General features: G+C 45.5%; 1 protein-coding gene across 2 annotated transcripts in view; it reads right to left on the bottom strand.

The window, feature by feature from the left end:
• The window catches only part of Usp4 (ubiquitin specific peptidase 4), a 37765-nt gene extending 24258 nt beyond the window's left edge, over positions 1 to 13507 (bottom strand). For both annotated transcript variants that reach the window (XM_059268651.1, XM_059268652.1), the window contains exons 1-4: positions 13327 to 13507; positions 10329 to 10456; positions 6080 to 6210; positions 3824 to 3950 (exon numbers count right to left, since the gene is read on the bottom strand). In XM_059268651.1, the coding sequence (XP_059124634.1) occupies positions 3824 to 3950; positions 6080 to 6210; positions 10329 to 10456; positions 13327 to 13427 (487 nt within the window). In that variant the 5' untranslated portion in view covers positions 13428 to 13507. The remainder of the gene's footprint in view (positions 1 to 3823; positions 3951 to 6079; positions 6211 to 10328; positions 10457 to 13326) is intronic.
• Positions 13508 to 14310: the final 803 nt, after the last annotated feature.

Genomic DNA, 14310 nt, shown 5'->3' with positions numbered 1-14310 from the left:
TATGTAAAATTAAATTAATTATAAAATTAAAATAAATAAATAAAATACCAGTTTATCATATCAATCGATAGAAAAAAGAAAAAGAAAGAAAGAAAGAAAGAAAAGAAAAAGCTGGACGGTAGTGGTGTACACCTTTCACTCAGCACTTGGGAGGTAGGAGCAGGCAGATCTCTGAGTTCAAGGCCAGCCTGGGTTTTTTGTTTGTTTGTTTGTTTGGTTGGTTGGTTTTTTGAGACAGGGTTTCTCTGTGTAATAGTTCTGTCTATCCTAGAACTCACTTTGTAGACCAGGCTGGCCTCGAACTCACTGAGATCCACCTGCCTCTGACTCCTGAGTGCTGGGGTTAAAGGTGTGCGCCACCACTGCCCAGGTGGCCAGCCTGGTTTAAAGAGCTAATTCCAGGACAGCAAGAACAACACAGAGAGACCCTGTCTTGAAATAACCCCCTTATCCCCAAAAAGAAAAACAGCTAGCTCTATGATCATTATTGTTAGATGCACAAACAAAAAATGAGGCCTTCTGAGTTCATTTGGCCACCAATTTTAGGGGGGGAGGCACAGGAGAGATTTGAGGAAGGGAATACAGGAGGGGCTGGAGGAAGGAGAGGGAAGGGAAGGGATATAATCAAATTTTAATTAAAATTTTTATGAAAAAAAAAAGGGCTCTCAGCCAGGTATGGTGACATCACCTGTAATTTAGCAATGGAGACGCTGACGCAGAAGGATCATGAGTTTGAGGCCATCTAGGCCACACAGCAAGACTCCACCTCAAACAAAGGGGAGTTTAGTTAAAGTAGACTCTGGATGTGGCTCAGGGGTAGAGTGTCTGCTCAGTGTTAATAAAAGGTCCTGAGATTGAGGCCCACTCTACCAAAACCACACAAAACCCACAAAACACGACCTGCCATTTTTTCCCCGAGAATGTGGGAGTTGTTTTTTTAACTAATAAACTTTTATGTGTATGGATTTTTTTTTTTGCCTGCATGTATGTACGTCATGTGTGTCTAGGACCCTCAAGAGACCAGAGGATGGTGTGGATCTATGGAATTAATAATTAAAGAGCTCCGGTGGTTAGAATGAGTGTGGCCCCTCGGCTCTCATGTTTGAATGCTCGCCACCAGTTCGTGAACTATTTGGAAAGAATTAGGAAGCATGGCCTTGTTGGAGAAGGTGGACCTCTGGAGGTTTCAAAAGCCCATGCTAGGCCCAGCGCTGTGCTCTCTTTCGCTCACTCTCTCCCGCTTCGGATCAGAAGGTAAAGCTCAGCTACTGTTCCAGCACCATGCTTGTCTGTTTTCTGCCATGATGGCCATGGACTAACCCTCTAAAACTGTATGCAAGCCCCAATTAAATGCTTTCTTTATGATTGCCTTGGTCATGGTGTCACAAGAACTAAACACTAAGATGTTGGAAACCGAACCCTGGTCCTCTGGAAGAGCATCAGTACTCTTAATTGCCGAGCCATCTCTCCGGTCACTGTTGTTTTCCGTGTGTGGTTTATGTACTGATTAGTGTGGGTATGGAGGGTGTGCGTGTGGGGACCAGAGGCCGTCTTAGGTATCTTTCCATCACTTTCCATCTTTTATTTTTTGAGACAGGGTCTCCTGTATTGATTTACCTGGAGTAGCTGACCAATGAGCTTCAGGGATCTGCCTGCTTGTCTCACCTCCCCCAGTGCTGAGGTTAAAAGGACAGACCACACCTGGTTTTCTTTTTTTCCTTCTTTTTTGGTTTTTCGAGACAGGGTTTCTCTGTGTAGTTTTGTGCCTGTCCTGAGTCTCACTCTGTAGACCAGGCTGGGCTTGAACTCACAGAGATCCGCCTGCCTCTGCCTCCCAAGTGCCGGGATTAAAGGCGTGCGCTACCACCGCCCGGCCCTGGTTTTCTTATGTAGGTGCTAGGGAGGTGAACTCAGGTCCTCATGCCTACACGGCAGGCACTCACCCATAAAGCCATCTCCTTAGCCTTGTTTTCTTTCTTTGAAACAGGGTCTCACAGTAGACCACCCTGGCCTCAAACTCTGGGCAAATCCTCATGTCTCTGCATTCGAAGTGCTGGGATTACTTACAAGTGTTAGCTACTATGCTCAGCTCAAGTAGTAGAGATTGTTTTATTTTTCGTTTATTTTTATTTATTTACCTGTGTTTGTTTATTATGTATTCATGTATGCATGCATGCCAGAAGAGGGCACCAGATCTCATTATCTCATTATAAGATGGTTGTGAGCCACCAAGTGGTTGCTGGGAATTGAACTCAGAACCTCTAGAAGAGCAACCAGTGCTCTGGTTGCTCTGAACCACTGAGCCATCTCTCCAACATTTTTTTGTTGTTTACTTTTATTTTGGGTTCTGAAGTTCTGTGAGGTTGTACAAGGTCCTCATACAAGTAACTGTCACTGAGCTACCCTCTAGATCCCAGCTGAGACTTTTGGTGAGCTCCTTTTGAGCTGCTCTGCCTCTATAGTCCTTCCTCCTTTCTAGAAGACAAATGAGTAAGAACCAGGCTTGGCATTACACAGCACAGTGTTAAAACCATGTGAGATCATGGAACTGAATGTGTGGGGAATGGGGCGGGGGGTGGGGGGGGGGGGGGGTGGGGGGTGGGGGGGGGGTGGGGGGGTGACAATAAGCTGGGTGTGGTGTGCACACGTTTAACTCCAAAACTCATGAGGGAGAGGCAGATGAATCTCTGAGTTTGAGGCCAGCCTGGTTTACATAATGAGTTCCAGGACAGCCAGAGCTACATAATAGAGAGACTTTGTCTCAACACAAACACACACACACACACACACACACACACACACACACACACACACTCAGAAAAAAACATATAAGTGGCAATGATAAAAGGTTTCTGAACATGCAACAACCAAAATGAACTCAGAATCTAACACCCAGAGCTAGCTGAGTATAGTGACCACTTAGGCAGTGGAGGCAGGAGGATCAGGAGCTCAAGGCTAGACTGGGTCAGAGAAGTTGAGACCAGCTTAGTTTACATAAGCCCCTCTCTCAAGGGAAAGAAAATCAAACAGGTAAAGAGTCTGAGGTGCTTCTGGTGCCACATCACTGCAGCCATACTTCTCAACACACAATAGGCATACTCTGCTTTACACACGCGACCAGACCATGCAGTATCAGACCAATACAGTGCCTTAAACAACATAGCTCAGATTCAGGACTACTGTATGTAACGTTTTTACTGTATACATATAGTTTTCTGTCTCTAAAAACATAAGGGTTTGGGTTGGTGATGTGGCTCAGCAGGTAGAATGATTGCCTAGCATACATGTACCATAAATACAATCCCTAGAATCATATAAACCAGCACTTCAGGAAATGGAGACAGGAGGATCAGGAATACAATGGGTTTTTGGTTTTGTTTTTTTTTTTGTTTTGTTTTTTTGGTTTTTTGAGACAGGGTTTCTCTGTGTAGCTTTGCACCTTTCCTGGAACTCAGTCTGTAGCCCAGGCTGGCCTCGAACTCACAGAGATCCACCTCCGCCTCTGCCTCTGCCTCTGCCTCCTGAGTGTTGGGATTAAAGGCATGTGCCACCACTGCCTGGCAGGAATACAATGTTATCCATGGCTATATACTGAGTTCAAGTTCAAGCCTGCTTGAGCTACTCTGGTGGCCCAAGTCCTGTTCTACAGAACAGTTTCCAGGTCTGGTTCTTCACAACAATTCCTCTGGAAAAGACTTCCAAGTCAGGACTGACAACCCCAGTTGGGTAACAAGCCTTGAGAGAGCACCCCAGCTTCCCTCCCATCAATTACAGTACCCTGTGTTCTCTCAAAAGACAGCCAGAACCCTGGCCAGCTGCTTACCAATGGTGTCTGCTTTGCTAAAATGGCAACTTAGTACATTGGTGGGGTCACTGTTCTCACAGAGCTTCAATTCCAGCAAATACACCTCCACTTTGCAGTGCTTGACAAACAAGCCATGCTCCACAACCTGTAAACAAGAGGTAAGGGTGAATGAGCTGTGAATGACACCTGGGCAGTCTTGGAAGCGACATGCCTCAGCAGCAGTGGCAGCAAAAGACTAAAACCTCTCAAAAAAAAGTTTCCTGTCAGGAGGTGGTGGCACATGCCTTTAATCCCAGCACTCAGAGGCAGAGGCAGATGGATCTCTGTGAGTTCAAGGCCAGCCTGGTCTACAGAGCAAGATCCAGGACAGGCACCAAAAAAAAAAAAAAAAAAAAAAAAAACAAAACAAAACAAAAAAACAAACAAACAACTATACAGAGAAACTCTGTCTCAAAAAACCAAAAAAATAAAAAAATAAAGAGCTAGGCGGTGGTGGCGCACACCTTTAATCCCCCGCACTCAGGAGGCAGAGGCAGGTGGATCTCTGTGAGTTCGAGGCCAGCCTGGTCTGCAGAGTGTGTTCCAGGAAAGGTTCCAAAGCTACACAGAGAAACCCTGTCTCAAAAAAAAAATTTATATGATAAAAGGGCTGGAGAGATAGCTCACAGGTTAAGAGCCCCGGCTGCTCTTTCAGAGGTCCTGAGTTCAATTCCTAGCAACCACATGGTGGCTCACAACCATCTGTAATGAGATCTGGTGCCCTCTTCTGGCCTGCAGGCATGCAGGCAGAACACTGTACACATAAATAAATAAATCTTTAGAAAAATAAATAAATAAATAAAATAAAAATTTAATTCATCAGCATATATCCCAGGAGTTACAATCCTCCCCCCCCCCCCCCCGCCCCCCATAATGAAGAACCAAGTACATCTTCATGGAACCAGAGATCTGTGTGGATAAACACCAAGCCCTATAGGCAGGTCTCAGAAGGTCAACTTTGAAGAAAAAAATTCTTGTTTTGGCCCTTGTAGGGTTTGTCAAAGTAAAGGGCTATAAAATAGACGTAAAACCTTAGAAGGGGAGGAAAAAAGCAGGGTGGCATCAGTGCAGCCTTTAATCCCAGCACTCAGGAGGCAGAAGCAGGAGGATCTCTGAGTTCCCAGGCCAGCCTGGTCTACAGAGAGTTCCAGGACAGCCAGGGCTACACAGAGAAACCCTGTCTCAAAAAAACAGACAAAAAATATCCAAACAAAGACAAAACACACCAAAGTCATTAGGTGAGCATGGTGGCTCACATTTGTGATCTCAACACCCAGGAGGCTCAAAGAAAACACTCAACTGTCCCAGTTCAAGGCCTACCTGAGCTACAAGTGAGTTCACGTTAGCTTGGTAACTTAGTAAGACTCTGTCTCAAAGAAAAAAAAGAGGGCTGGAGATATAGCTCAGTGCTAGAACAGTTATTAGCATATGTGGGGAGAAAGGGAGAGCAGCAATACTCATTAGTTCATGTCCACAGGGCCCAACTGAATAATATCCCATAACGTGCTCTAAACACTACGGACATCCTGAACTACCAGGCAGCTCTGGTATTTGGAGACCACTTAGTAACATCCTGAGTTACTCACAACCATTTTATTTCCTAAAGAGAACTAGAAACAACCTAGAAATAGTCTCTCAGGTCAGAATTCCAGCACTCAAGGATTTGAGGGAGGAGATGACCAGTAAAAAAAGGCCAGCCTGGGCTACACAGAGATCCTCTCTCAGGAAACAAAAACAAAGTCTCAAGACATGGTGGTTAAGGTTTTTTTTTTTTTTTTTTTAAAGATTTATTTATTGTGTATGCAGTGTTCTGCCTGCATGTATGCCTGCAGGCCAGAAGAGGGAGCCAGATCTCACTACAGATGGTTGTGAGCCACCATGTGGTTGCTGGGAATTGAACTCAGGACCTCTGGAAAAGCAGTCAGTGTTCTTAACCTCTGAGCCATCTCTCCAGCCCCGGTGGTTAAGGTTTTAATCCTAGCACTTGGGAAGAAAAGGCAGGAGAATCTCTGAGTTTGAGGACAGTCTGGTCTACAGAACAAGTTCCAGGACAGCAAGGGCTATGCAGAAAAACCTTGTCTCTCTCAAACAAACAAACAAACAAACAAACAAACAAACTCTCAATACTTGCTTTCAATCACTTAACTACACTTATGTTCTCAAGAAATCAACAGAAGTCAGCGCACTCGGAGAACTTACGGACACACTAGCCGGTGGAAGAACTCAGGTACTCACTTTTCTGACAATGGGCTGCTGGCCTTCCACACAGCCGTACCAATTTAGCAATTTATTCCAGGCTTCGGTTGGGACCAACACATAGTCCAGCTCATCAATTAAGTGTTCCTTCAAGGTCTGACTTTCAGGATCTGAAAAGGAAATTAGCAGAGATCTCATTTTTCTTTCTTTTCCCCAGAATTTTTAATTTTTACAAGATTCTTAGGGACTTTTCATGAGAAAAGACTCCACAGGAGAAAGCACAATAATCCAAAATTCTGTCCCTGGCCATTCATTATCCTTAGTCACATTTTTTGTTTTGTTTTGCTTTTTTCAAGACAAGGTTTCTCTGTGTAGTTTTGGTGCCTGTCCTGGAACTCCTTCTGTAGCCCAGGCTGGCCTCGAACTCAGAGATCCTCCTGGCTCTGCCCTCCCAGTGCTAGGATTAGAGGCGTGCGCCACCACTGCCCAGTCTTAGTCACATTTTTGAGGCACTTATCTCTCTCCTATAATTAGAAAAAGTAATCTCAAAAACAAATAAACAAAAACCACAAAACAAAACAAAAAAAGAAGAAAAAGAACAATAAAATGGTTAATTATGAATACTTACAATAATAATCCTATCAATAGTGCTTGAACTCAGACATCTACACATGAAACATCTGCTGAGACGGCAAATAATGAGGCCCTGAGGGTTGGGGGTGTGTTCTTACCAAGCAATCATGCCGAGCCCTCAGTTCAGTTCCCAGCATGGCAGAAAAAAAAGGAGGGGGAAGGGATGGGAGGGACCACAGACCACTGCTGTGAAATAACAAACAAGAAAACAAATAATTTCCTTTCAGCTAGGTGTTATGGTGCACATCTGTAATCGCAGAACTCAGGATCAGGACTGTAACTTCAAGATTTACTTGGGGTACATAGGTAGTTCTGAGACAGACTGGGCTACATAATTGCTATGTAGCTAAGTTATATATTAAGACCCTGCCTCAAAATAAACAAGTAAATAAATAGAATTCTCTTTCTGAGCATTTGGGAGGTAGATTCAAGAAGTACATGAGTTCAAGGTCATCATCCTCAGATACATTGCTAGATTAAGGCCAGCCTGAACTACACAGTGGTGGCGCATGCCTTTAATCCCAGGACTTGGAAGGCAGAGGCAGGTAGATCTCTGAGGTTCAAGGCCAGCTTGGTCTACAGATCAAGTTCCAGGACAACCAGGAATACACACAGAGAAACCCTGTCTCCAAAAACAAAAACCAAAAAAAAAAAAAAAAAACAAAAACAAAAACAAAAAAACCAAGACAAACAAAAACTACAAACAAACAAAAACCCACAAAAAAAGGGCTGGAGAGATGGCTCAGGGGATAAGAGTGCTGACTCTTCTACCAGAGGACCTGAGTTCAATTCCCAGCACCCACATGGCAGCTCACACCTGTCTGTAACTCCAGTTTCAGGGGACCCCGACACCCATGGCAAAAACACAAATGCATATAAAAATAAAGTATATTAAAAAAACAAAAACAAAAGGCCTGGCAGTGGTGGTGCACGCCTTTAATCCTAGCACGTGAAAGGCAGATCTCTATGAGTTCGAGGCCAGAAAGGTCTACAGAGTGAGTTTCAGGACAGCCAGGGCTACACAGAGAAGCCTTGTTTTGAAAAAGAAAAAAAAAAAACAAAAAAAATCAGAACAAAAAAACTAGGCCAGGTATAGTAGAGCATAGAGCATGGCTTTAATCTCAGCACTGAGGAGGCAGAAGCAGGACCAACCTGATCTACATAGTGAGCCCGTATCTAAAATTGAAAACAAACCACCCGAGATGGTGGAACACACCTGCAATCCTGTCACTTCAGACAAAGAAGATCACAAATCTGAGCCAACCTCAGATCCATGAGCTCCCTCTTGAACAGCAAAGGGCTGGTGAGACAGCTCACAGGGAACGACACTGCCACGGAGCCTGACAAGCTGTACCTAACCTCCACACTGCACTATGCCATGCACTCACCCGACCTGCCTCACACGCACACAAAACTTTAACCTAAAAAATACAAAGCAAATTAAAAATCTGAAAGCCAGACTCAATGGCACAAGACTGTAATTCCAGTACTTCGGAGGCTAAGGCAGGAAAGCAGTGATTTTTGAGGCCAGCTTAGGCTACATAGCAAGTTTGAGCCCAGCAATGAACATAGCAAAGCCCTATCTGTAAAACAAAAATAAGAGTATATTTATAGTGGCACACTCCTGCAAACCCAGCACAAAGGAGGCAATGGCAGGAGGCCTAACTCAGTGCAAGGCCAGCCAGAGCTACCCAGTGAGCCACCGCCTCAGCAAACTGAACAGCAAAAATCCAGGGAGCCGGAGACGGCTCCACAGATATGGGTATTTGCTGCCAAGCCTGAGGACATGAGTCAGTCCCTTGAACCCACATAGTAGGAGGAAAGAACCAACTTCCATAACCAACACACACACACACACACACACACACACACACACACAAATGTAAAGATACAAAGAACAAAACCAGGTTGATATTAGATATATGTGTAAGTTATCATAGCTACCTACCTGCCTGCCTGTCTTCTGAAGATTCTGGACACAGGTGAGAGATCATCTGGAAAAGCTAACCATGCCACCTCCATGCAGTCACAGAAATAAACCATGCATCACTTTTGCTACAACACTTAATAGGATATGATGACGTCAGAGGTCACAACTCTACTGACCTTCCACCTCTCTTTACACTATTTCTATGACAAAAACAGTACAGAGATGCTTGATGACCTTTAATATACCTACAATTTGATCTACTTCACAAATACCAAGAATCTGTGGATACAGCTTAGCGTGGTGACACACACCTTTAATCCCAGTAATCAGGAGACAGAGGCAGGCAGATCTGTGAATTCAAGGCTAGCTTGGTCTACATAGTGAATTCCAGGATATAGAGAGAACCTGTCTCAAAAACAAACAAAAACCAACAACACTCAAACCAATTACTGGATATTACTTGCTTAGCATACTGAATGTGATCCAGAGCATTCAAAGAAAAAGGTGGGAGGCGTGGTTCCCAACTTTTGGATTGCAGGTGCAATTTAAAATGATTTTTATTCTTTCAATTTACATACAAGTCCAAAATCTAAAAAAGGAAAAGATGATTAAGGAGATGGAGAGATAGTGCAGTGGCTAAGAACACTTACTGCTCTTGCAGAGGACTCAACTCTAGTCCAAGCACCATTGTTGGGCAGCTTACGACCTACTCTAACTTCAGTTCCAGGGGATCCAAAACTCCCTTCTGGGGTCCTCAGGCACTGCACTCACATGCATAGATTCATTCACAAGTACACATGCATACACACAATTAAAAATAAAAATAAGCAAGACAGTTGTGGCACAGGCCTTTAATCCCAGCACTCGGGAGCAGAGGCAGGTGCATCTCTGTGATTTCAAGGCCAGCCTGGTCTACAAAGAGTATTCCAGGACAGCCAGGACTACTACACAGAGAAACCTTGTCTCAAAAATTAATAAACTGATTAATTAAAATAAATAAATACATAAATAAATAAAGATAAAAGCAAAACATTACCAAGTGGGCAAGCAAGATATCTTTAGCTTTGCTTGCCTAAAAACCCAACTGCATAAAGCTGTCCTCTGGCCTTAGTATACACTGTGTCTCACCTACACATACATATCATGCATGTGTGCACACATACAATAAAAATAAAACAAAAATGTAAAAAAAAAAAAGTTTAAATGTTACAAAGTATGGCAGTTGAATGAGAATGGACCCTATAGGCTCAGATGTTTGAATCTTTGGTCCCTGGATAGTAGCACTATTTGGGAAGGATTAGGAGGTGTGGCCTTGCTGGAGGAGATGTGTCACTGAAGAGTGGCTCTGAGGTTTCAAAAGCCCACATCTGATCAGGATGTAAAGCTCTCAGCTACTTCTGCAGCACCATGCCTACCTGCCTGCTGCCGTACTACCCACCATGATGATGCTGGACTAACCCTTTGAAACTGTAAGCAAGCCCCGAGTTAAATGACTCCTTTTATAAGCTGCCTTGGTCATGGTGTCCGTCACAGCAACGCAACAGTGAGACATAAAGCGTGCTCTATTGTCAGAAGTAGTTATTTAGGGAAAAAGTACTTCTCTGTAAGACTCTGCAAAGACTTCTACTACAGATGTAAACAAGCATTTCCATCTCTTCACATTATGAGAATTATAAATTCACAGTGTCCACAGTATAGATACACACCAAAATTAGGATACTGCACCTGAAAAGAGTCCAGAGTTGTCAATGGGTCCAGGAAACAGATTATGTTCACCCACATTGTACATATCCCAGCTATCAAAGCCCACATACTTCTTCCACTGCTTGAACCACCGGCTGTCAATAAGATACCTAGAGAGAAACAAAACAGTTTCATATAAAATCCAAAGTTCTCTGTTTCTGCATCTCTCCTTTAATTTTGTTCTCTGGACGCCTACTCTTAACTTTTCAGTGCTGCTTCCTCCTGAAGGAGCATCCTTCTGTCAGCCTTGCTTTTCCGCCTGTGGGCTGACAAAGGACAGTACTCTTAACTTTTTATGGTCTTTTCACCAAGGTAATTCCCACTAAAATCACACTTTTTTTTTTTTTTTTTTTTTTTTGAGACAGGGTTTCTTTGTATAGTCCTGACTGTCCCAGAACTTCCTCTAAAGACCAGGCTAGCCTTGAAATCAGAGATCAAACCTGCCTCTGCCTCCTGAGTGCTGAGTGCTGGGATTAAAGACATGAGCCACCACCACCTGGCTAAAAATCACACTCTTAACATCAGGACCAGAGGTCAGTCCCATATAGCAGAAAAGGCCTAGTCTAGGCCAGATAGTCACTTAAAGAAATGATTGCTAAAAGAATAAGTAAAGGGAACTAGCTGTGGTAGTCCATATCTGTGATTCCCGCATTTGAAAGGGGAAGGCAGAAATGTCTGTCTCCACTGCATAGTAAGTTTGAGGTCACTTATCTACAAGAGACCATATCTGTAAAAAACAAAACAAAGCAAGGCATGGTGGTGTACACCTTTAGGTCTGAGGCTTTTGGATCTCTACAAGTTCCAGGCCAATTTGGTTTACATAGTGAATTCCAGACCCCAACTAAGGCTACATAATGAGACCCTGTCTGAAAAAAACAAAGTACTAGAAAGATAATTTAGGCTGGACAGCGGTGGCGTACGCCTTTAATCCCATCACTCGGGAGGCAGAGGCAGGTGGATCTCTGTGAGTTGGAGGCCAGCCTGGTCTACAGAGTGAGATCCAGGACAGGTACCAAAACTACACAGAGAAACCCTGTCTCAAAAAAAAAAAAAAAAAAAAAAAAAAAAAAGAAAAGAAAAGAAAAAGAAAGAGAGAGAGAGAGAACTTAGAGGTTAAGAGAGCTCGGTGCTCTGCCAAAGGACTCAAGCTTGGCTCCCAGCACCCATGTCTGGGAGTGCACACCTCTAGCTCCAGGGAGTCCATCACCCTCTTCCAGTCTGCACAGGCACCTGCGTGCACAGGGTGTGCCACACATACACCCAATCACACTTATCCAACATAAAGCCAGGTGTGGGATCACTCATCTAGAATGCCATCACACAGGAGGCAGTAGAAGCCTGACTACAAGTTTGAGGCCAGCCTGGCATACATTTCAAGTTCCAAACCAGCAAGGGCCACACAGTGTCTCAAACAATTTCTGAAAGATTTTTAAATTTAATTTTTGAGATTGGGTCTCAGTATGTAGCCCCAGAAAGTCTTGAACTCATAGAGATTCACCTGCCTCTGCCTCCCAAAAGCTGAGATTAAAGCTGTATGCTACTACGCCTAGTTAGGATTTTACTTTGAATTATGCACTTGTGTCTGTGCATGATACAGGTGCCCACGGAGGCCAGGAGAGCCAGATATCCTAGAACTTGAGTTATAGACAGCCGGGAGCCACCCAGCATGGGTGCTGGGATTCAAACCCAGGTCCTCTCCAAGAACAATATGAGTTCTTAACTGCTGAGCTATCTCTCCAGCCAAAGAGCAATCATTTAATATGGACTCTTTCTAGAAGTAAAACTATGCTTACTAAGTTATTAAGTACATTCTCGACAACCCCTTCATTTATTTGTTTATTTATTTATTTTAGGCAGAGCCTTACTACGTCACTCAGGCTGGCCCTGAAACTTGACAGCAGTACACCTCTCTAGTGCTAAGATTACAAGTATGTACTTCCACACCAATCTGAGTATTCTTAAATGTGCCATCCCTTGCAGAATAATTTCTAAAGTACCTCTATTTGTCTGGCTTTTCACTAGCTCAATCTAAACACTGTATAACTATAGCTGAAAGGCATCCTCCCCACATACACACAATTTATATGTCTTCTATAATCCTCAGAGTGGTCACAATCAGTGGAAAACCTACTAGTGTTTTTGACTCCTACACAGTAACACCAGGGGCATTTCTCCACTACTGCTGAGTACTATCCCTCCTAGTAAACAATCTATTGAATCTGCTCTTCTAAATCCTGGGCATTTTTTTTTTTTTTTTGAGAGGTCATGCTCACTGTGCAAACTGCAGCAATCCTCCAGCCTCTGCCCCTGCAAAACAGTAAAGCATTTGCCACCGTGCCTGGCAAAATCTTGGAACTTTCAATCTATTTTGCTCCTCCGGGATTCAAGTTCTGCTCCTCTCCCACTCCTAGAACTAACTACTGCCACAATTGTTCCTGACATCTGACAATCTGGGTCCGGAGACATTCATTCAGCTTCTGGCCTTGAATCTGTTCCGTACTTTACAAGTTACAAAGTGTCTACATCTGATCTTCTCTCAACCCCCTGAGCGCCATAAGCCACAAATTGCTACCCTGGTTTTAATTGTTAAGGAACCGAGGTCTGTAAGGTATGGATGGACACCTTCCCCCAAGGTCACCATCAAGTGCCCAAGTCTTCGGGAGTTAAGTGCTCTCCCCTCTCCCCGCCCCCGGCGACCCGAGCACTCCCCTTTTCCCACATTCTACATCCCCTGTCCCCGCCGGCCCAAGACCCTTGGGAGTACGAATGGGCCAAGACACAGCCCAGACCTGTCAGCGCTGGGCCCCAGCTGATCTCGGGGTTTCTTTCATGAGCGGCGGCTGTCAAGCTACACTCTTTCAGAGACTCCAGGCACCGCCCCCGGCCAGCCTCTACCCAAAGCTGAGGAAAGGGGCCCGGCCTGAGGGCCAGCGACCCGGCCCGAGTCTCTGCGCGGTGGAAGGGCAGCCCGGACGCTCACCACTGCGCCCCACGTTGGAGCGTGGTCCCCATCAAGGCTCCGAGCTCCGTCTTCTGGGTCTCCACATCCGGTCGCTCACGGCTGCCTCGGCCTTCCGCCATCTCGTCCGCCGCCCCGGCCCAGCCGGCCCGGACATCCGCCTAGCGCACGGCGTGCTGTGGGCCGCGCCCACGCCGGCACGTAAGCACGCACGTGCGCGCGCCCGGTGCCGCCGTCAGCTTCCGCCTCTTCTCCCCGCCCCCACGAGCGGTCCCCACCCCAGCCCCACCCCCACCTCCCGGAGCTGGGTCGGACGGAAGAGGGCTGGCCGCGCCGAGGCGGGGGCCGCATCCACCCGAGTGCGCGCGGCTTCTTCGGGAAGAACGCCCGCAGCTCTGCGACGACGTCCAGAGGTCTGACGACAGGCCGGCCCTCGGCCCCTCAGGCACTCGCTCCGTCCTGGTCTGTGGGGTTATCCTGGTGCTAAATCTGAGTGCGAGAAGCCCGCCACTAGCTCTTCTTGTTCCACGCGGTGCCATTCCGCTTTCAGCAAGACCGCCCAAATGCGAGATTGCATCTACTGCCTCGGCAGCCGCTGTAACCAGGTGCACAGACACGTTGGGATCTGGAATGTCCGGTGTGGTCCAGCCATTAACAATTGTCTCAAACAAGGGCCGGCGAGATGGCTCTGTGGGTAGTGCTTGCCATGCAAGCGTGAAGACTAGGTTTGATCTCCTGAACCCATGTAAAGGTGGAAGAAAAGAATTGGCTCCTTAAAATTGTCCTTTGTTCCCGACACAGGCACTGTGGCATGAGTTCACTTTATAGTCATACGACAGTGAAACTTGCCTGTTTGAGACAGGGTCTCTTGTAATCCTGGCTGCCCTGGAAGTCCCTATATATACACCAGGCTGGTCTCGAACCCAGATCCAATCTGCCTCTGCCTCCGGAGTGCTGAGATTAAAAGTGTAAACCACCACACCTGGCAATAAATAAATAGTCAGA

The sequence above is a fragment of the Peromyscus eremicus genome, chromosome 7 (assembly GCF_949786415.1).
Source record: "Peromyscus eremicus chromosome 7, PerEre_H2_v1, whole genome shotgun sequence".
NCBI classification, from domain to species: Eukaryota; Metazoa; Chordata; class Mammalia; order Rodentia; family Cricetidae; genus Peromyscus; species Peromyscus eremicus.
This window is presented reverse-complemented; position numbering and strand designations above follow the sequence as displayed.